The sequence below is a fragment of the Narcine bancroftii genome, chromosome 5 (genome assembly GCF_036971445.1).
Source record: "Narcine bancroftii isolate sNarBan1 chromosome 5, sNarBan1.hap1, whole genome shotgun sequence".
In the NCBI taxonomy this organism is placed as follows: domain Eukaryota; kingdom Metazoa; phylum Chordata; class Chondrichthyes; order Torpediniformes; family Narcinidae; genus Narcine; species Narcine bancroftii.
This window is the reverse complement of record NC_091473.1, coordinates 189,731,229-189,751,950: the sequence shown is the minus strand read 5'-3', so window position 1 is coordinate 189,751,950 and position 20,722 is coordinate 189,731,229. Positions and strand designations below refer to the sequence as shown.

At 41.4% G+C, this 20,722-nt stretch overlaps 1 protein-coding gene across 6 annotated transcripts in view; it reads right to left on the bottom strand.

Annotated features, from left to right (window-relative positions):
* iqgap3 (IQ motif containing GTPase activating protein 3) overlaps nt 1-20,722 on the bottom strand; it is a 146,258-nt gene that overhangs the window by 46,013 nt on the left and 79,523 nt on the right. For all 6 annotated transcript variants that reach the window (XM_069940308.1, XM_069940309.1, XM_069940313.1 and 3 more), the window contains 7 exons: nt 20,217-20,384; nt 17,114-17,256; nt 11,221-11,391; nt 9,873-9,956; nt 8,589-8,660; nt 1,677-1,746; nt 166-374 (listed from right to left, as the gene is read on the bottom strand). In XM_069940308.1, coding sequence (XP_069796409.1) covers nt 166-374; nt 1,677-1,746; nt 8,589-8,660; nt 9,873-9,956; nt 11,221-11,391; nt 17,114-17,256; nt 20,217-20,384 — 917 coding nt within the window. The remainder of the gene's footprint in view (nt 1-165; nt 375-1,676; nt 1,747-8,588; nt 8,661-9,872; nt 9,957-11,220; nt 11,392-17,113; nt 17,257-20,216; nt 20,385-20,722) is intronic.

Below are 20,722 nucleotides of genomic sequence, written 5' to 3'. Positions count from 1 at the left end.
GAACAAGGGAGGCAACAATTACAACTCTGAGGATCAACGACGGATGGAGATATATGATAGCCCACGCTGAACGGAAAGGCATCTGAATGATGATAAATTTTTAAAATTTAAAATCATATTGGTTGCAACCAGGGAGACAGCTCAAGGAGCCACAGAGGCCCGCACCTGCAAGGTGATCCTGTTCTTCACCAGCAGTCCAATCTTGATGTCCATGACGTTAAGGTCTTGCTCCAGGCAGCGACTGGAACGGATACGCTGAACCACTTCCTCACGTAATTGCATCAGCTCCCACTCTTCGCGGAAGTCATGGTCATTTTGTTCCAAGAGATGAGCAAACCTTCGCACCACATTAAGTGGAGGGTTTTTGGCACGGACTGGGGAGAAAAAAAAATCAGGACTTATTTTCATTGTCCAGCACAGAAATCAGCCCTTCAGCCCACTGTGTCCTTAGCCAAACCTTACAAGGATGTTCCCAGGACTCACGGTGGGGCTAAGCTATAGGGAGACGTTGAGGAGGCTAAGGCTTTATTCCATGGACCCTTGGAGCGGAGGAGGGGTGATTTCATAGAAGTGTACAAAGTCCAGAGAGGAACATAGAGTCTTTTGCCCAGCACAGGGGAATCTATAACCAGAGAACATAGGTTTAAAGTGGAGGGGTGCAATCTAACAGGAATTTGAGATGTTACTTTTTTTTTTAAAAAGGTAACAGTTTAGGCAGGAACTATTTATTGCTGTAACGGCAACGTTGGTGCTGGTGCGGAACCGCGGAGAGCGAGGAGAGGAGAGGGGAGGATTCTACCACCCAGTCCAATTTTTAAATGGCTTGGGAAAGGAGTTGACAGTGGTTTATTTTAAAATCTTGCAACCTTGGGTGTCTGAGCCCAAGATGGCAGTGCCTGTGTTAAGCAGCATCCTCAAGGGGTTGGAGACTCCGGGGACATAGAGGAGTGGCGCAGGGCACCAGCAAACAGGGAGATCACCATTTTGAGAAGGAGAACCAGAGGAAATGACCCACGGGTGGTGACAGTGGCAGCGGACGAGCGAGGGGCTTTGCAGCTGAAGAACACACAGGTGACTCGAGGCAAAGAACCCAAACAGGTTGCGGGCTACTGTCAACTGCAGTGAAAGGACTCACACCAGGCTGCGGGCTGCTGGAGACTGGCTGATGGGGTACCAGGTATCGGAATGCGAAAGGAATATTTCAAGGAACCTTGAAATACAGATTGTGCACTCAGTAAGACCTTGAAGGAGGAGCAGTTAGACAGTCTAGCCTTCCAGACCAGCTGGGCAGGAAGGTTTAAACGTGTCAGTCTAACACCCACACACTAGTCGGGGCAGCAATGCACTAGAGCGACAGGTTGGATTCTGTACCCGAGTCCAGTGATCGGGCACAAACCCACAACTGACTGACTGAAGGCACAAGCCCCCACCCACCCCAGCCCGGAGATGCTGATAATGCATTGCATAACCTCTGGGGCTGAGGCCATGACTGCTTCCAGCTGTTGATGTTGCAGGAAAATTGGAACAAAGTGAAATATGATGTGTTCTAAAACCGAAAAGGCATTGTTTGGATTGTGTGCACTGGCTACAGCTGGTAATGGTTACAGAGGAAACCACTGCCAAATTCAAAGAAATGTGCATGATCCACGCAATATGGTTGAGCTTAAATGGCTTACCTAACATCTTGTAGTCTCCTCGGGCCTTATTTGCTCTGACAAATGCCTGGATCTTAACTACTGAAGCAATCTGTGGGATGGCAAGAAAGTCAGTTATTCGGTTAACCAGAGAATCAAAGGGAATCGAGTCAATGCCTGTCCAAAAGGGATGGATGCACTTGCTGATGGAAGAGGTATCTGCAATATTTATAAAAACAGAAATGTTGGAGGAACTCAGCCAATCTTGCAGCGGCAATAGGAGGTAAAGATATACAGCATCACCGATGTTTCAGGTCTGAGCCCTGACGCCTACAATATTTGTTTTGCTGGAAAAGTACAATTATCAAATCCTAGAACAATACAGGAACAGGCATGCATAACATGCGCGCATTGTGTAAGTGCCACAAGATTACTGTCCAAGAACCCGGAAAAACCTGACCAACCCAAACCCCGAGCAATCCGGATTTTGGGACTTTTACTATAAAAGGTTTTATCAGGACAATTTGGTCACATTGAGATTGAGTCATTTAAACTCCCCAAACAGTGTCCTGTCCAGCTGCATCATTGTGTAGGAAGGTAGTTGCATAGCATCAGACCGGAGGTCAATACAGCGGATACAGGCAAAATCACTGGAACCTCCCTTTCCTCTGTTCACCAGGAGCATTACTTAAATAGAGCTCAAAGAATTATCGAGGACCCTTTCCATCCAGCACACATTATATTTGACCCACTAACATCTGGAATGAGGTACAGGAGCATCAAAATCAGGAAAGGAGGGGGAGTCACGTGATGGAGTAGTGGCCGGTCGTGGAACTCCAGCCCTCTCCAGAAAAGTTAAAAAAAAACAGAGAAAAAACAAAGGCACAAACACAAAAACTAAAGTAAAGTGAAAATAAAGGTGTGGAGAAAATGGCAGCGAAGAAAGAAAAGCCAAAAGCAACGGGAAGAAGAGAAGAAGAAAAGACGTCGGAAGAAGAAGGTGAAGGCCTTACATGTCCGAAGAGGCCCGCCGCGGAGAGAGAAGCCCGCTCCCACAGGTCAGTGGAAGTCCCGGGCTCGGGACTATAAAAATGGCTCGCAGAGCCAAGGAAAAGTGCGCAACCGCGCATGAAAAAAAACACACTGACGGGAGGGGGGATCAGCTGCGGAGTCGATCTTCACAGCTGAGAGAGACACCTGCAACACAGCAGCAGGTGCAGAACAGAGACAATAACGACAACAAGAAAGAAGAGGGTAAAAAGAAAACAAGGAAACAACAGATGGTCAACCCAGAGGAAGAAGAAGAAGAAGAACAGAAAGAAATGGAAGAAGAGAAAGGCAAGACAATGGATATATCTTTTTTTAAAGAATATATGGAATCAGTGAAAGAATGGTAATTACAAGAATTTAATGAGATAAAAAGAAGAATTAAGAATGCAGAAGAAAGAATGAATAAAATAGAAATGGTCATGTCAGAGATAGGAAAAAGAGTGGAAAATATGGAAGAACGAGAAATAATTGTAGAAATGGAAGTAGAGGACTTAAAAGAGAAATTAGAAGAATCTAATAAAAAAGTTAAAGAGACACAAGAGCTGTTAGCTCAGAAGATAGATATAATAGAAAACTATAATAGAAGAAATAAATATAAAGATAGTGGGCCTTAAGGAAGATGAAGAAGGCAAGAATATGAGAGAATTTATAAAAGATTGGATCCCCAGGGTCATAGGAAGACCAGAATTACAGGAAGAAATGGAAAAAGAGAGGGCACATAGAACTTTAGCCCCGAAACCACAACCGCAGCAAAAACCAAGATCCATTTTAGTAAAATTCTTAAGATATACAACAAGAGAAAATATATTGGAGAAAGCAATGAAGAAAGTAAGAGAAGACAAAAAGCCACTGGAATATAAAGGTCAAAAAATTTTTTTCTATCCAGACATAAGTTTTGAACTCCTGAAGAAGAGGAAGGAGTTCAATACAGCAAAAACGATCTTATGGAAAAAAGGATATAAATTTATGTTAAAGTACCCAGCGGTACTTAAAATAGTTATTCCAGGGCAACAAAACAGACTATTCTCGGATCCAGAGGAAGCAAGGAAATTTGCAGAACAACTACAAAACAAGCAGAGAGATGAAGACATGTAATGAGAGTAAAAATGACCACGAACTATATGTATGTGTGTAAAGGGGTATATAGTGTGTATACATGAATGTATCCGTATTTAGAGGAAAATATATAGAGTATAGACAACAATTAATAAGGGAGGGAAAGGGAATAGAGGGGATAAGGAGGGAATTAAAAGAGTGACCTTTGTTACATATGAAAATTGAAATCTTTTCTGGGGGGGCTGGGTGGGGAGGAGTTACGGTCACTACAAAATCAGTTGACATTTGCGAGTGAATTTCCAAATCCAAATGGAGAGGGGAGATGTGGTTGCCCGACAAGGGATAAAGGGCAACTCAGGAGGGGGAGGGGAGAATGGGGTTAAAGAAGTTTTAAATAGGAGAATAAGGAAAATGTTTGATGTTTTAGAAATGTTGTCTTATAAAGTGTTCAAAACAAGAAAGCAGAAATGGATAAGAAGGAAAGGTGACAATGGAAAAACGGAAAGGGAAGATAAACAAAGTATGAAATGGCTACGTTGAACTATATGACTTTGAATATTAACAGAATACATAACCAAATTAAAAGGAAGAAACTGTTAAATTTACTGAAAAAAGAAAAAATTGATATAGCATTTGTGCAAGAAACACATTTAACTGAATTGGAGCACAAGAAATTAAAGAGAGATTGGGTAGGACACGTAACAGCAGCGTCGTATAATTCAAAAGCAAGAGGAGTAGCTATATTAATTAGTAAAAATGTGCCAATTAAAATAGAAGAGGAAATAATAGATCCAGCAGGGAGATATGTAATGATAAAATGTCAGATATATTCGGAGTTTTGGAATCTACTCAATGTATATTCACCTAACGAAGAAGATCAAAAGTTTATGCAAGATATTTTTTTGAAGATAGCAGATACGCAAGGGAACATATTAATAGGAGGGGATTTCAACCTGAATTTGGAGTCAAATATGGACAAAACTGGGAAAAAAATTAACAGAAAGAACAAAGTAACCAAATTTATAATTAAATTGATGCAAGAAATGCAACTTTTGGATATATGGAGGAAACAACACCCAAAGGAAAAGGAATATTCATATTATTCGGGTAGACATAAAACATACTCAAGAATAGACCTATTTTTGTTATCAGCTCGTATGCAAGATAGAGTAAGAAAAACAGAATATAAAGCTAGAATATTATCGGACCATTCACCCTTGATATTGACAATTGAGTTAGAGGACATCCCTCCAAGAATGTATGGATGGAGATTAAACTCCATGCTACTTAAAAGGCAGGATTTTAGAGAATTAATTGAAAGACAAATTAAAATGTACTTTGAAATAAATACAGAATCAGTGAAAGATAAGTATATACTATGGGATGCAATGAAAGCGTTCATTAGAGGGCAAATAATAAATTATGTAACCAAGATGAAGAAGGACTATAATCAGGAAACAGAGCAGTTGGAAAGGGAAATAGTAAATATAGAAAAAGAATTAGCAATGAAGGAAGATACAACTAAAAGAATAGAATTGGCAGTTAAAAAAAATAAAATATGAAACACTACAAACATATAAGGTGGAGAAGAACATAATGAAGACAAAACAGAAATATTATGAATTAGGGGAAAAAACGCACAAAATTCTAGCATGGCAGCTTAAGACAGAACAAGCTAAGAAAATGGTATTGGCATCAAGGAAAAAAGAAAAACAAATCACATATAATCCAACGGAGATCAAGGAAAACTTCAGAGAATTCTATGAAAAATTATACCAAACTGAAAACAAAGGGAAAGAAGGGAAAATAGATGAATTTTTAACCAAAATTGAACTACCAAAATTACAAATAGAGGAACAAAATAAATTAACAGAACCATTTGAAATAGTAGAAATACAAGAGATAATAAAAAAATTACCAAATAATAAAACACCAGGAGAGGATGGATTCCCAATAGAATTCTATAAAACATTTAAAGATTTATTAATTCCTCCCCTCCTGGAAGTAATCAACCAGATTGATAAAACACAAAGCTTACCAGATTCATGTAAAACAGCAATAATTACAGTAATACTAAAGCAAGGGAAAGATCCACTCGCACCAGCGTCATATAGACCAATATCATTACTTAACACAGATTATAAGATAATAGCTAAACTATTAGCAAACAGATTAGCAGAGTATGTACCTAAAATGGTAAATCTAGACCAAACTGGATTTATTAAAAAAAAGACGCACAACAGACAATATTTGTAAATTTATTAACTTAATTCATGCAGTAGAAGGGAGTAAAGCGCCAACAGTAGCAGTTGCTTTAGACACAGAGAAGGCCTTTGACAGAGTAGAATGGAATTATTTATTCAAAGTATTGCAAAAATTCAGTTTACCAGAGAAGTATATTAATTGGATTAAAGCTTTATATAAGGGGCCATTGGCGAAAGTGACAGTAAATGGATATATATCAAAGCAATTTAACTTAAGCAGGTGAACACGGCAGGGATGCCCACTATCACCCTTATTGTTCGCGTTAGCTATAGAACCACTAGCAGAATTGATAAGAACAGAAAATAATATAAAAGGGATTAAAAATAAAAGACAAGGAATATAAAATCAGTTTATTTGCGGATGATGTTATAGTATACTTAACAGAACCAGAACTATCAATAAAAGAATTATATAAGAAATTGAAGGAATATGGAGAAGTGTCGGGTTACAAGATTAACGTAAATAAAAGTGAAGCAATGCCAATGAATAATGCGGATTTCTCAAAATTTAAGAAGGAATCACCATTCAGATGGCAAATGCAAGCAATAAGATACCTAGGTATATAAATAAATAAAAATCTCGGCCATCTATATAAACTCAATTATTATCCACTAATGAAAAAATTACAGGACGATTTAGAGCATTGGAAAGATTTACCATCAACACTAATAGGAAGGATAAACTGTATTAAAATGAACATTTTCCCAAGGATATTATACCTATTTCAGGGATACACTTGACAGAGAAATTCTTCAAGGAGTTAAAGAAAATAATAAGGAAATTTTTATGGAAAGGGGGGGAAACCGAGGATAGCACTAGATAAATTAACAGAATGGTATAAACAAGGAGGTGTACAACTGCCAAACTTTAAAAATTATTATAGAGCCGCACAATTAAGATACCTATTAGATTTTTATCAAACAAGGGAAAAGCCAGATTGGACTAAATTAGAACTAGATAAAATAGGGGAGAAGATACCTGAACACATATTATATAAATGGGATGAAAAATTGGTAAAACGTAGGAGTTCTCCAGTATTTCATCATCCACTCAATATTTGGAAAAAGATTCATGTAGAAAGGAATAAAATAAATTACCAATTACCAAAACTAATATTGACGCAAAATAAGTTACTCCCTTTTACAATAGATAACCTTTCCTTTAAAGAATGGGAGAAAAAAGGGATCAAAAGAATAGATAATTGTTTTTCAGGAAATAGATTATTATCCTTTGAACAAATGAAAGATAAATACAATATAATTCAAGATACAGTGCTGGCATATTACCAATTGAGATCCTACTTGAAGGACAAATTAGGAAGCAGTCTGAGGTTACCAGAGGGAAGTAACTTTGAAAATTTGATTACAGATACAATGATAATCAAAAGATTTATAACAAAAATGTATATTAAAGGAGAATGAGGAAAAAACTGGTAAAATTAAACAAAAATGGGAACAAGATTTAAATATAAAGATAAAAAAGGAAACATGGGAGAAATTATGTTCTGGAACAATGAGAAATACAATAAATACGAGGTTACGTATGATACAATATAACTGGATATACAGGCTATATATTACACCTCAAAAGTTAAATAAATGGGACCCATCAGTATCTGCTAGATGTTTTCGATGTAAAAAAGAAATGGGAACAACAATTCATGCAATCTGGACATGTGAGAAAATAGAATCATTTTGGGAAGATCTAAACCAAATATTAAATAAAATTACAGAAAACAATATACCAAAAAATCCAGAGATCTTCCTCCTAAGTAACATAAAAAACAAAGAATTTGGAATTGATTTGGATGGTGCACAAAAAAAATTTGTTAAGATAGCTCTAGCCATAGCAAAAAAATGTATTATGTCAACCTGGAAATTGGAAGATAATTTGAAAATACAACAATGGTATATAGAAATGAATAAATGTATTCCATTAGAAAAAATAACATATAGTTTAAGAAATAATATTGAAATATTTGAACAAATATGGGAGCCTTACATGAAACACAATAGAGAAAACCTACCGGGGACATTCACTACCTAGATTAACGAAAGAAGGAAATGAAAAGAATTGACTCAGTGGAATTTCTTGTTTATTTTTATTGAATGACAACATTGTTTGACTGGTTTAATGTATCTTTGATTTTGTACTTTAAATGGATGGGGGGGGAGGTAGGGAGGGTGGGATGGGAGGAGGGAGGGGGGGAGAAAATGACACTGTATATATTTGAAAAGGAAAATGTATGTATCATGGTCAATGTGGTTTATGGTGTGAAAAATAAAAATTTAAAAAAAAAATCAGGAAAGTAAAATAGCTTCTCCGATAGGCTGTGAAATTGTGTAACTCTGGGTCGCTTCTTAATGGAAAAGATAAATTATTTTTGCATGCATGCGCGTTATAATTTTTTATACCCAAATACATAAAGATGTAATATAAAAAAGTGATTGTTATGTACTGCGTATTGTGTGTGCATATCCGGGCACTGTAGTCCGGAGAAATGCAGTATCGTCAAGTTGTACATGTCCAGTAGATGATAATGAACTTGAACTGTCAACTTGCGCATTATTCACCAGCACTTACGTTGTTCTTGAAGTATTGCAGCCTTGCCTTGTACCTTCTCCGGGCCTGCCACATTCTCACCCATGCCTGGATCTGGGAAGTATTAAAGCAAATGATCAGTGCCCAGAGCCACAAGGAAGAAGACAGGAATGTTTGAGCATCAAGCCATCCAATTGCACCTTCCGAACAGCTCATAGCAGCACACACAAATAAGAAAATGGCCTATTAAATTCCCCCTATTGAAACACTGATGAAAACAAAACACGATTCGCACAGCTGCCCGTCACCCGACACAGTGGCCCTATAGGTAACACAGCTGCCTCATAGCTCCAGCCATCTGGGTTGAGTCCCAATTCCCAGCGCTATCTGCATTCTCCATGACCGTGTGAGCTTCCCCAGAGCTTTGAATCCTTCCATATTCTGAAGACTTGATGGTTGGCAAGTTGATTGGCTACTTTCCCAGGTAGGAGACCAGCCCCCCCCGCCCCCAACCAAATTGAGTATTTTCCATATTCTCTGTGTAAAAGTTGGCTCACTTATTTTTGCCCCAACCACCTGCCTATATGAGCTCCTGACGCCCCGAATGTGGTTCCTCATCGATGTACCCAACACCACGAATGTGGACTTACCACCTGGCCCTGGCCATCCAAGCTCCCAATGCCTTGAATGATGCAGGTACTTACTGTGGTCAAAAGTATGACTCGCATAAAAGTCGACTGCCTCCCCAAATTTAACCCGAGAAATTGGTCATAAACTCAGCTATTACATGAGTATATATGGTATTTTTCTCTTCATGGGTTACAATAGCAAACCAACGTTAGTATTAAATGTTCAGATGATTTTAAAACATATGCACAAAGTATTTCCACTGGTACGAAAACAAAGCCACCCATTCTACAAATGCAGTTACACTGGGTAAGGAAACAGGCTTTTCACAGGAACATCAGCTCGCACTCTAGTTATTCTTTCTGCTTCAGGCTAATTTATAAACTTTGCTTCACGTCTTCACCAGCAGAGGCCATCTACTCCACAGAGAGCAGTCGTGTCCCTCGGCCTCTCCTGTGAGTATCTCACTTCACTGCAGGGCTGTAGCCAGCTCCCTTCAGGTCACTTGCCCCCTCCCACCCCACGCAGGAGCAAGAGTCTGCCTGCCAGGATGCTGCTAATTGCCACAGATTCCAGTGGCTCAACTGAAGAGAGAGTTCTAACAAGCCATGGAAGGTCTTTTTAATTATTTATCATGATCTTTGCACCAGGTTCTCGTTATAATTGATATTACATGTCTCACAACAGCCATAACTGTACCTTAATTACAGCATCCGTGTTGTCTTGCAGGTGATCCAGTCTCTCCTGGTAATCTCTCCTTTGTCTATAACCTCTCCAGTGTGACTGAACAAAACAAAAATAGCAAATAACTTTGTCATCGCAAGAGTATAATTTGTAAAACTGTTCATTTTTTTGAAAAAACTTTTGACAATTAAAATATGCCAAAGGTGGAAAAGGAGAATAATGCAACAAGAGGGGTTTTTTTTAATACACAAAAGCCGCATAATCGTCTGTTCAAGTATAAAAAAAAAGGTAAATTTAAATTTACCTTTTATGTTGACGACCAAAAATACGGATTGCACGACGTTTTTATTCAGGGGTAAAATCACGAGAGGGCTTCTGAAGCTGAAGGAGGCGGGGTGAGAAATGCAGTAGTGCTGCCTGCCTCCATGACGTCAAAAAATTCGCGCCAGGAAGGGAAAGCGGCCTAAACTCAAAATAGCGACTGAAGAGCAGGAATGAGCACTAGTGGAGATCTGTGCAAGAGGTCTTAGGACTCAGGCAGATCTCCTGTGCAACGTAATTGTATTTTTTGACCACATGGGTTATTTAAAATTCACGCTCTTGGGTCACGGATGATGGCATCATCGCGACGTCATTAGCCCTCCCCTTTGGAGCCGCATTCAGCAGCAAGCCTTTTACAGAGGAAGTGGAGCAACTTCATTCCACCTCTGAGTCTACCACCCCGAGGCAGACGGAAGACGGAGCAAGTTCGACCAGTCAATCCTCCTTCAGACCTTTTATGAAGGTAAGTGAAGCGATTAAAGGCAGAGAATATCTGTCTTTACAATTGCTTTTTTTAAAAAACACTATAAAAGGACCCAGGAATCAAAGGAGCACAAGGCTGCTGGCTCAATGTAGAGTGCTAGATGCAGTGTTACAACGTTGATTCTCTGTAACACCGCACCCCGCACTCTGTGAGTCACTGTAACACCCTGCCCCGCACCATGTCTCACTGTAACACTGCACCCCACATCTGTGACTCACTATAACACTGTGCCTCACACTGTTTTATTATTGTATTACCTGCTGCAGTTAAGTATGGGCTGATTTCCCTGGATAACACAATATAAAAGATTACTTTGTGTGTTGGTACATGTGACAAGAAATAACTCAATTCAATCACAGAAATCTCAAATCTTGAAACTGAAGAACGCCTGAATCCACTGCATCCCTACTGAGAAAGGAATTTTCAAGCCTGGATTGATTGAATCCGCTACCTTCATACAAATTGCAACTCTAAAGACTAGATGCCATGGTCTTCCTTGAGAATGAGTGAGCAACAATACATCCAATGGTTTGGGTAGAAATGTGAGATGCTCCATACCTGGATCTTCACGATGGCAGGCAGTTGTCTCTGCAGGAAGTGCTTGCGAGCGCACAGGCCCCGTCGGATGAGATAGCCCTTCATGTGGGCCTGAAGTCTGATGATCAGACCTTCATTGGCCTGCCAGAGCTGATCGCGGTTGTATACAGCTGTTACTGCAGCAACAGTGGACTAAGGGGAGGAAAGAGTTATCAATACTTGGGGTGCCAGAGCACATCTGAATAGCTGTGCATATTAAGTGCAGTGTCTCCAGCCCTCCCTGTTCCCGATGTCACAAACTAGAATAGCCACTCGTACATTGGAACCCCCATACCACCCCCCCAAAGAGCCAACGTTATACAAATATATTGGCACGCGTCCAAAGGAGTGCGAGCTGAGTTTCTCTCTGCAAATTCAACCTAACCTGCTACATGTTCCCAATATGTTTGTTTTTAATCATTCAGATTTCAAGCTTTTGTAGCATTTTGCTTTTCATAAAGTGCACCCACTCAAGTTTCAAAATGATTATATGCACCTGTCTATTCCTAGCTTTCCTTGGGCAATGATTCCACTCCCGCTGAATGGACATCTTCTCACTCTCCCCTCATTTTAAAGAGGGCTCCTGGTGCTAGACTACCTTACCAGAGGAAACAGGTAAACCTCTTGTGCCATACATAAATTTCAATGTTAACATAGACATACAATACGATAAAAGGCCCTTCTGGCCCACGAGCCTGGGACCCCTCCCAAATACACCAATTGACCTGCAACTCCAGTACAATTTTGAAGGGTGGGAGGAAACTGGAACACCCGGGGAAAAAAGCCCTTAGGAAGAACGTAAAAGTCCCTTGCAGAGAGCGGTGGATTTGAACCTGGGCTCCTGGCACTGTAACAGTGTTGCAGTAACCTCGATGCTAAACACACCGTCCAACTTCCTCCTTCTCAATCATCCTCATCACTTCATGCCTTTCAACATGCCCCCTCTGTTCACTTTGTTGGTGGCAGTGTGGCCGCACCCCCTCAGTTCAGAGGTGGCCATTCACACACAAAGCCAATTCCAGGAATTTCCTAATAAGCAACTACAAATTAAGCATTTTGTTCAGTCTAAATTCTCTAATTTTCCTCGAATTCCCAATTCCATTGTTCTTGATTTATTTTTTGATTTAACCCCCATAGTGGATCGATAGCAATTATTTATAGCCATTTGATGGACTTAAGAATATGTTCAGGGACGGGAATAAAGAATGGATGGGAATGAGACTTGAATACATCAATTCAGATGAAAATTGGGATACCACACTTGATCTGATTAATAATAAATCATTCTGTGCATGACATTGATTAATACGATCTAAAGTTGTACATAGAATACGTACCGTATATTTTGGCGTATGTAGAGTTGTGAAACCGCCCCCCTCCCAAAAAAATGGAGGTAGATTTATACCATAAACTCTTAAAATGAGGATGAAAAATGGAGATAGACTTATACGCCAAAATATATGGCATGTCCAAAATTAAATCATCTCGTTTTTATCCTGATGTTGATCCACTATGTGACAGACTATGCGGCCACACTGCCACCAACAAAGTGAACAGAGGGGCATGTTGAAAGGCATGAATTGATGAGGATGATTGAGAAGGAGGAAGTTGGACAGCGTGTTTAGCATCGAGGTTACTGCAACACTGTTACAGTTGCCAGCAGCCCAGGTTCAAATCCACCGCTCTCTGCCTCTCTGATTCATATGTTTTGAGTGTCCAGAACAATTCTTTAAAATTCTATCACAGATTCTTAGGATTAAATTAAAACCATGTCCTTTTATTGCTTTGGTTATCTCTAGAAAGAGGATTTTCTTGAATTCAACTCAAAAAAAGAATAATAGCTTAGAAGATGAGGTTATAAGTTGATTAATTGGAATTTATGTGTGATGGTCCTAGACTATAGTAATATTAACTGATATTTTACCAAGTTATGAGCAAATTGGTTATAAAGTAAATTTGTGTGATTTTCATTTTTAATCTTAATGTTAATTAATAGCAAAAACAGGAAACTGTTAGAGTAAAAAAAACAAAGAATAAAAAGAATGAGGTGAAATTCTCATAAGGATTTTTTCACTTTTTTCGAGAATTATGTCAGGCAGTGTATAATTGATATGTGACTCATATTCGGTATTGCATTATTGGAAAAGAGATATAATTAATTAATATATAAACAAAATACTTGTCCCCTTCTGAGTTCTCCAGATGATCCACTTTCTTTCAGGTCACCTGCCAGATTGCCAGTCTTCTCCTTGGACCAGACAGCCTCCCAAAGTTGGCCAGCTTTGTCCTTCTGGAAAGCATTTCTGTGTGCAGTTTGGGTCACCAAATGAGAGGAAGGTGATAAACAAAATCGAGAGAGTGCAGAGAAGGTTAACAAGAATGTTGACAGGATGTCAGGGTTTGAGTGACAGAGAAAGGTTGAGCAGCCTGGGGCTTTTTTCTTTGGAGTGTAGAAGATTGAGGGGGGATTTGATGGAGGTGTTCAAGATTTTAAAAGGGACAGAGTCAACGTGGATAGGCTTTTTTAATTAAGAATGGGGGATATTCAAACCAGAGGCCATGGTTTGAGATTGCAGGGGGAAAATTATAAGGGGAACATGAGGGGAAATTGCTTCACGCAAAGGGTGGTTGGGATGTGGAATAAGCTTCCGGCAGAGGTCGTTGAAGCAGGGACGTTATTTACATTTAAGGAAAGACTGGATAATTACATGGAGGGGAGAGGATTGGAGGGAAGGGATTTGTTCCGGCATGGACTAGTAGGGCCAACCTGGCCTGTTCTGTGCTGTATATGGTGATATATACATGTAATATTTATATCAAATTAATAAAAGTTACTTTAAAAGGAGAGGGTACAGACGAAAGTTACCAGGATGTTGCCTGGTAAATATAAGGCAAAGTTAGCAGAGCTGGGGGCCTTTCTCTTTCGAGTGAAGAAGGTGACTGAATGGAGGTCTACAGGATTATGAGAGGCATAGATAAGGTAGAGCCAGTGGTTCTCATCCTTTTTCTTTCCATTCACATCCCACTTTAAGTAATCCCTAGGCTAGCGGTGCTCTGTGATTAGTAAGGGATTGCTCAAGGTGGGATGTGAGTGGGATGGGAAGGGAAGGTTGAGAATCGCTGCTCGAAACCCAATTGTTACTGAAATATTTTGCTTGAGAAAAATTGTCATTGGCCCATTTCCTTTGGAGTTATGAAATCGTGTACATCATGAGTCAATGAGGGACAATTAAAACAGTGGTTTTCAAACTTTTTCTTCCCACCCACACACCACCAAAGCACCTATGGCATAGTGATATGAAATGGTGTCTACTTGATATGCCAGTAGAAAGAAAAGGGTTGAGAATCACTGAGATGGACAGCCAGCACTTTTTTCCCAGGGCAGGAGTTACAAACACCAGACAAAACCTGTACAAAGTGAAGGGAGGAATGTTTAGGGAGGACATGAGGGTATTTTCTGTTTAAATACACGAGAGTTGTGGGTGCTTGGAATACATTGCCAGAGGTGGAAGTGAAGACTGAAACAATAGGGCCATTTAGGAGACTCAGACAGGCAAATGGTTGAAAGAAAAATAGAAGGTTATGAGGTAGATTTTTTTTGGTAGGTATATATGGATCAGCATAAAATTGTGGGCCAAAGAGCCTGTACTATGCTGTTATATTCTAGGTGCCATGTTTCACCTGGACAGCCTGACACCCAATGACACAAATACTGAATTTTCCAATTTAAAGTAACCTCCCCCACCCCCCCCAATCCAGTTCCACTGCTTCTATCTTTTCTTTACCTGCTCTCATTCTCACTTTCCTTTCTAACTGCAACCTGACCCCCCCCTCCCCATCCATCCTAACCTCATGGTTTTCTCCCCTCCTCTTTCTGCACCTCTCCCACCCTCTTCTATCCAGCATCTCATCACACCTTGGGTCTTCCTCAGCTTTTATCTCCTTCCTTACATAATCTGTTCCCATTTTAGCCTCTATAACAGCATGGTGAGCGCAACACTATTGCAAAACCAGTGACACAGGTTTGAATCCAACAATGCCCATTTGAACATTCTCCACCATGGGTTTCCTCTGGGGCTCCAGTTTCCTCCCATCCGTCAAAGCGTACACTTGGTATAATTGGGCAGCATGTGCTGGAAGCACCTGGTCTCTATTTCAAAAGGGCCCCCGACCCAAAATGGTGACAACCATTTCTCTCCATGGATGCTGCCTGACCTGCTGAGTCTCTCCAACCTTTCCTTTTCCGGCCAGTCTCCTCGGGTCTTTTCAAAACACCCTCCTATACTTCCTTTTCGGTGCCCCTCTTTCTGGTGGCAGTGTTGGCATGTCCCCCCTCTGCCTTTTGGTCTCTGGATCTGGTGATCTTCGTCTTTTCTCCACTGCGCACCACTTGATGTTCTTCACCAAGAAGCCGGATTCTGGTGGCAGAGTCCTCCTCATTCCTCAGTTGCATCTCCACCTGCTGCAAGTCTTCAGCTGGGCTGCCCTTCTCGGGAGCCCCTTTCTGTAGCTCCTCATCTGCGCGAGCTCCTCATTCTCTTCACCCTCGCTGGCCTTCAACCTCCTCAGCTTTCTCAGTCGAACCCCATGGAGCAAGGTTCTGTGGATGAGCACTAGGTCCTGGCTGACCTCAACAACAATACTGTGGCGCACCCAAAACTTGGCATCCCTGCTGTTGGAACGAGAAGCCATATCACTCGAGTTCTGAGAAAGAGTCCATCAACTGCTTTCCCTTGCCACAGATGCTGCTCCACTGGCTGAGTTCATTCAATATTTCTGCTTCATTTCAGATTCCGGTATCTTTATATTGATTTTCCTCAATTCAATGCTTCCTTTGGACTACTTTCAATTGTTCTTTAAGATTTACACTTCATTTTTTTTTCTTTTTAGTGTGTGTCGGTGCAATTCGAGAGTGGGTTCAACTTTCTCGGGGTCCCCCACAGAACTAATGGATCGAACAGTACGAGACCAACACATAAACATGCTGGAGAAACTCAGTGGGTCACGCAGTATCCACGGAAAGTAGCGGGTAACCGGCGTCTTGGGCCATGGCCCTTCGCCAGGGTATAGGCAAAGAGCAGGCAGACAAAAGGTTGGGGGGGAGGGAGGAGTTGGAAGAAAGGGGAGGGGGAAATGCACAGGCTAAGGAGCAAGAGATCATAGGTGGATCCAGGTGGGAGGGTAGTAGAGAAAGAAGCTAAGAAGTACAAAGTCATAAAATCCGGATTTTACTTGGGGAGTGGGTCGGATTCTCAGGCAGTACTTTTAAAATTCAAATTTAAGGAGAATAAAAAAAGAGATGAACAAGTAAATTTTGATAGTTTATTAACAAAACATTTTAATAAAATACAAAGTATAAAAAGACATAAATATCTTTCCTTACATTTCTGCGACTTCCTCACGGTCGTTTGCGGCCACAGTGGATCTGTGGCCACTTGTACATGTATTCACACACACCAAAGCCCTTTAAAATTTAAAAATCTAAGAAGTCTGGATTCTCGGGTGGTCCGGATTTCTGGCATCTGAAGTTTTGAACTTTTACTCTAACAAGTGGAGAGGGAAACTCTCTGATAGGTGAAGAGAAGGAAGGGGGGGAGCTGGAGGAAAGGAGACAGAGGGATAAGAAGGGCTGAACAGAAATCAGAGAGGCCGATGTTAAAAATCAAACCATCAAACAGTACAACACTTCACTTGCCCATCCTCAGGAGGGCCATGCCTCGAACACAAGATGGATCTTGTCCTCAACATTCCTCATTGTCCAGCAACACCAACCCCTGTTCCTACGCCTCACATTTTCTTGGCGCCAATGGGTGGATATGCTTGCTCCAACCAGCCAGTCACAGCCAGAAGGCAAGTTAGGAGAACAGCACCATACCTGAATCTCGTCCCTACTCAGCTGAGTAGAGCTCTGCACAAATCCCTTGGGCCGCTCCCAGCTTCCCTCAAGTCTCTGCAGGTTGAAATAGTACATGGAGCCATCCTTCAGTACATGCTTCACCCAAGGGCTTTGGTTGTCCCCTAAAGAAAAGAGCAAAGTTTTTTTTGAAAAAGGATCTCCTTTCTCTCAGATGTAATACAAAACCAGTTGGTTCACCCCAAGCTGGGTCTTCGAAAGAGCTCTTTCACCACACAAAATACGTCTCCCTTAAACCTTTCCAAAAGTAGATCAGATTGATGAACTACTATTGAACCCTTCCCAAGGAAGTTGAAGGAGGCAAGTTTACCAACCTTGGACAGTAGAATATTTGAGAGGGTCCAGTCTGGCTGCATCATTGTGTGGGACAGTAGCTGCGGAGCATAGGCCCAGAAGTCAATACATGAGAGAATCATGAATACAGCCGAGGGGATCACTGGGGTCTCCCTTTCCTCTATCGTCGATATTCACTGCGAGCATTGCTTAACCAGGGCTCAAAGAATTATTGAAGACCCTTTCCATTTAGCAGACAGAATCTTTGACCCACTATCATCAGAAAGGAGGCAGAAGAGCATCAAAATCAGGACTGCCATGTTGGGAAAGAGCTTCTTCCCGCAGGCTGTGGCCGAGTAAATAATTCCAAAATATTTATATGTATTTATTTTAAATTACATCTTTATGCAAATGGCAGCAACAAGCAAAAAATAATTAAAAAAAATAGGTAAAAGTGGAAGTTTAAAATTGGCATGCCTCGCAATTCATTCACCAACACAAGAGCAACTGGAAAGTTCACTTATCCAGCACCTACCAATCCCCAAAAGTGCCGGACACCGGGGTTTTACTCCATGTGATTTTTTTGGGAACATTTTATTTTTCATTTTCCATCAATAAACAAGGAGATATAGAATATATCTCCCAGCAATCTACATACATGTGGTGTTTCTCCCCCTCCCATTCCCACTCCCCACCCCCCCCAAAAAATAAGGAAAAAAACAGAAAATAAAAAGAAAGAGGGGGAAAAAAAGAGGCTGGAACTGGTGTTGGCATTTCACTCCATGTGATTATTATGCGGCGTGTATTTTGTGTGCATGTGCGCGCACCATGGTCGAGAGAAACATAGTTTGTCTGGTCATACGTGTACAGCCAGATGATAATGAACCTGAAATTTAAAAGCCCACCGCTCTGACAACAGTGTTGTTTTACATCTTTCCAAGATCTGTCCATGCAAATTACAGGTCACATTTAGAGATGCTCAAGCAGTCCCAAACTGGAAGAGTTTAGAGGTTTGAAAGAACATAAGAAACAGGCTATTCGGCACATCTAATCTGCACCGCCATTCAATAGCTGATCTGATGATGGGCTTATCTCCACCTACCTGCCTTTCCCCCTCAGATCCCTTAATTCCCCACTACGTAAAAAGACTTTGCCTTAAAATATATTTACTGAGGTTGTTTCCATGCTTCAATGCACCTTGTACAACTGCAGCATAATCTTCCTGCTCCTAAACTCAATCCTTCCAGCAATGAAGGCAAACATTCCATTTGCCTTCTTGACAGCCTGCTGCACCTGCCAACCAACCTTTTTCGATTCATGAATATTATGATGTTTGGGGGGGGGGGGGGGGGGTGCGGAAAGAGAAGAAAAAGGGGACGAAGGGTGAGAACAGGATGATCAATTCTATTAAATAAATATGAGAACTGCATTGCTCAGTGAAAGTGGACAATAAGTGTACAAGAATGCGTGTGGGTGAGGTCACAGAGCTTTGGAGGACTTCAAAATTTATTGGAAATTTCAAGTTGCCCATTTTCTGCCGATGAGTCAGTACACAGGATGGAGATTGAAAACTTGGCCGAATGATGCACCAACAACAATCTCACACTCAATGTCATCAAAACCAAGGAGCTGATTGTTGACTTCATGAAGGGAAAACCAGAAGTGTACGATCCAGTGATCGTTGGGGGAATCAGAGGTGGAGGGGGAGCAAATTTAAGTTCAAGGGAGTCACTATCTTGGAGGATCTTTCCTGGACCCAACACACCAATGGCATCATGAAGAAAGCACGTCAGCACCTCTACTTTCTCAGGAGTTTGCGGAAGTTTGACGTGACAGTGGAAACCCTGACGGATTTCTACAGATGTGTGCTGGAAAGTGTGCTGACCAGCTGCATCACGGTCTGCTATGGGGACACCAATACCCCTAAGTGAAAGTCCTGGAAAAGGTAGGAGGCACAGCCCAGGAGATCATGGGTAAAAACCCTCCCCACCATTGAGAACATTTACAGGGAATGCTGCTGTCGGAGAGCAGCAACAATCGTGAAGGATCCACACCACTCAGCTCTGTTCTCGCTGCATGCCATCAAGGAAGAGGTACAAGTGTCACAAAACTCACACCACCAGATTCAGGAACAGCTCCTACCCCTCCCCCATCAGACTCAACAACTCAACGAGGGACTTATTTAAGGACTCTTGCTTTTAAGCTTTGTTTTTTTCCCCTCTCTTTATTGCACAGTTTGTTTACATTTATTTATTTACATATGTTCGTTGAGTACAGTTTTATTTTTGCACTACCAATAAGTGGTAATTCTTCCTGACCCACAGGAAAAAAAATCCCAGGGTTGGATGTGATGTCATGTATGTACCCTGACAATAAATCTGAAATCTTCTCCATCTTGCCCATCATCTCAGTCTTCTGGTCCATCTCTCATCTTCCAGCGTGTCCCTCATCATCCTCACTTGTGCATCTAGAAGGATGTGACCAACGAATGACCTTTCCCCGCCAACTCCCTGAAGCAATTGAGAGGCCTAGCTGATGTGGCCAACACCATCCTGTTCTAAGATGCATCCGAAAGGATGGCCTTTTTATCCTGCTAGTTCGAGACTCTGCAGCTGGAGTAACCCTCGGCTCCTGCCCAACTGATCTCCCTCCATTGATTCAACCCCACCAATCTCACTCGTCAGAGAGTTCTCCGGGGCTTATTTTCACGACAGGAAGTGGAAATTCCAACACACCTGAATGCACGCTTCCATTTTGAGAAACAGTTTGCCCCACTCAGTTTGCGGCTTACCCGTCTCCACTTTAACTTGCACCAGTGTCGCCAACTCGGACTGGTAGGAAGAGGCGCACTCTGGAATAACGCTGCAGAGGGCCACATCCGGTGAACACAGGACCCTCAGTGTCTGAGAAGCTTTGGCCTCCTTGATTGCCTGGTTAATGGCTGCCAACCCCAGCGACACTGAGGACAAAGTGAGGGCAGAACAGCGAGGGTTACACAGGTACAGGAGTCACAAGCTCAATACTGCACCAACCTCACACCTTCCACTGAAGCTCAACAGCAGAAGAAAATTTTTTTTTTAATTAAATTAAGACATACAGCACGGTAACAGGCCACTTTGGCACACAAGTCCTTGCTGCCCAACTTACACCCAATTAACCTACACCCCCAGTATATTTCGAATGGTGGGAGGAAACCAGAGCCCCCCAGGGAAAACACGGGGAGAACGTACAAACTCCTTACAGACAGCATGGGATTCGAACCCTGGTTCTGATCACTGGCGCTGTAAAAGCGTCGCG